Here is a 2,676-nt window from a genome sequence, read left to right as displayed (position 1 = left end):
TAGCGTTTCGCTGCTGAAAACCCTCGGATCGTCAAATAAAATTTCAAATTGGTCTGACATTTCTTAAAAGGTGCCTTTAAAAGTGGACTAAAGGAAAAAAAATATGAATACCCCCCTCTATTAAATGAAATATTTTTCCGGAAATAATTTCAATTCGGTGCTGGCTAATTTCAGGTTCTAATGACAAGGATTTTGAGCTAAATATGCCCACCATGGTTGAATTTATGGGGTATGTGAAAAACGGCTGGAGATCACGAATTAATCTGCTATGCAAAATAAAACTAGAGCCGTAACTTTCGATTCGCACTAATTTGTATATCTTGTACTGACATTCCTTAACATATTAAAGGATTAAAGAAAAAGTTATTGTGATATATTTTTTGACCGGGCACATTGTTATTAAATTTGTCTACTTTATGAAAAACATTCAATAAGCTTTTCTCAACAATTCTATTGTATAGCTGTTCTATTACGAAGTCGCTTTTTTTAACCATAACTTTCAACTGCCCTAGAAAGTTTTCAAAAGGAAAGGCGCTAATAGTTTCTAAAGAATTAAATTTCAACGCCTGTCTACTTAAATGGGTTAAGCAATGGAAATTAAAAGATAACATTGTAAATGAATAGAGTGTAGGTATTTCTTCAACAAATTTATTTAGCAAAGCATCGGCAAGCCCATTTTTGGTTTTGCAATATTCCTCATGAAGGAGAAGTCTTATTCCCAAGCTGAGAACCAAGAAATGATTATATCTTGCAGTATCTAAAAAGCCTTTCATAACTACTGGTCCAGTGTATAGTAAAAATGTACGAAGCTCTGTAGCTTTGAATCTTTCTAAATCATCAAGTGGTCTTGGTTTTCGGCTGATTTCTTTTGGAAAAAATATTTTTAATGAACAAAATTGTGCACTTATAAGGCTTATAGAGTCACGCCTTAAAGAAAAAGGTTGCCTTCTTACTCTTGTCCAAGCCACTAATATAGTTTTCACAACCCCTAAGCAAACAACGTGCATGTAATCGAAAGGAAATTGTTCTACCATATCGATTTGAAGTTTTTCTAAAGCAGGTTCCTCGGTTATATTGTGGTGATCTGGGTACAAGCGGTTTCTAAAACTTTCATTACATGTAGACACATTATGCTCTTTTTTGAAGATAATTCGTCGTTCAAATCTTTCTCCCTTCTGAACACATTTATTGCAGCAATAATATCCAGAATGATGTTTAACTCCTAAAATAAATGCCCATGCTGGTGCATCATTTATAAATGCTCTTATTCCGATATTAAAGTGTTTATTCCTACAAATCATTCCATCTCTAACTAATGTTTGTAGCTCGTCAACGAATTCTTTTAAATAAATGTTTGGGTCTTTAGGTTTGGAATTGCCTACATAAATACCTACAACTATCACGGGTTTTGTACCATTCACGTTTATTAATATTGGCCAAGCTTGTTTAAGCGACTTTTTGAACAAAGGCAACCCATCAACGTTTACATTAAGAAAAATATTTGGAGAATGGAAATCAGAGTTAATTAAAAAATCTGTAAGAGCATCCCTAACGCCATAGTGAACGTATTCCCCTGGGTCTACTTTTCGTTTCACTATACTGCGTGGTGTACTTTTCAAAGTACGAACGTCCTTGTTCCTGTTTACTAATGTTATTAGCAGACACCCATTTTGCTAATCTTATTGTGAAAGGCTCCCCTTCAACTTGACTGCTTGTTGTGGTTGAAATATCGATGCCACCAATTGCAGTACATGGAGGCACTAAGTCGGTGCAGTTTGGTTGGATGTCGATCGGGATTAAGCATCCGCTGTCGCCAATAACCGCAATGTCTAGGCTGTTCTCCAAGCCTTCTGGTACTTCAGGCAAAGCTTTCCTTTTGGTAGCTATTGCGGCTGCTACATGGGTAGCCTCGCGTATAAAATTGCGGCACTTTCTGTTTGGCATTATACACACGCGTAAACTACAATCAAATGCAAATTTTATGAAACAAACTTTATTTTGGTTATTTAAACACCTTAAATGCTAGAAATAATAATATTTCACTTTATTTTATGTTCACTGCTCGAGCAACGCTTGTCAAAACCAAAATGTGCTGCCACTCCGAAAATTTATCGAGTTAGCGAACAATTTGCTTAAGAGTTTCTTTCGCAAATTATTCGCTAAAGCGAACCTTCGTTGTTGTGTCGAGTTAGCGAACAATTTGCGGAAGAGTTTCTTTCGCAAATTATTCGCTAAAGCGAACCTTTGTTCTTGTGCCGAGTTAGCGAACAGTTAGCGGAAGACTTTCTTTCGCAAATTATTCGCTAAAGCGAACCTTCGTTCTTGTGTCGGCTGGGTAGCTTGTTTTGACGAATTCGTGAAGCTGACGCCGCTGGGATACTATCGATAGTACCGCCACGCGATAGTTTTCGAAACGATAGTTGAAAACATCGATACTATCGATAGTACTATCATCGTGAGAGGTATTGAATTGAAATGCTTAATTGCTTGAAAATTAAATAATTAATAAATTTATAAAATTTATAAATTACTTTGTAAATTAAAGAGATTACATAAATTTGTTTAAATTTTAGTGCATCAAAAAGAACTTCTTATAATAATAAAATAATCTTATTAATTTATGCGTCTGAATTATATATACATATGTTTGTCCCTGTTGAAGTGCAAAGAAGTGAA

At 35.1% G+C, this 2,676-nt stretch overlaps 1 protein-coding gene across 1 annotated transcript; it reads right to left on the bottom strand.

Annotated features, from left to right (window-relative positions):
* Positions 1-370: 370 nt before the first annotated feature.
* On the bottom strand, positions 371-1,390 carry LOC118751636 (the record flags this gene model as incomplete). The annotated part of the gene is given in 1 exon segment (XM_036486453.1): positions 371-1,390. A coding segment is annotated over 1 exon segment (931 nt), but the record flags the coding sequence as incomplete, so codon positions are not given.
* Between the last annotated feature and the right edge of the window lie 1,286 nt (positions 1,391-2,676).

The sequence above is a fragment of the Rhagoletis pomonella genome, unplaced genomic scaffold, assembly GCF_013731165.1.
Source record: "Rhagoletis pomonella isolate Grant_MI unplaced genomic scaffold, Rhpom_1.0 Rhpom_scaffold_00868, whole genome shotgun sequence".
Classification (NCBI taxonomy): domain Eukaryota; kingdom Metazoa; phylum Arthropoda; class Insecta; order Diptera; family Tephritidae; genus Rhagoletis; species Rhagoletis pomonella.
Note: the sequence above shows the minus strand (reverse complement) of the source record. Positions and strands in the feature narration are given on the sequence as shown.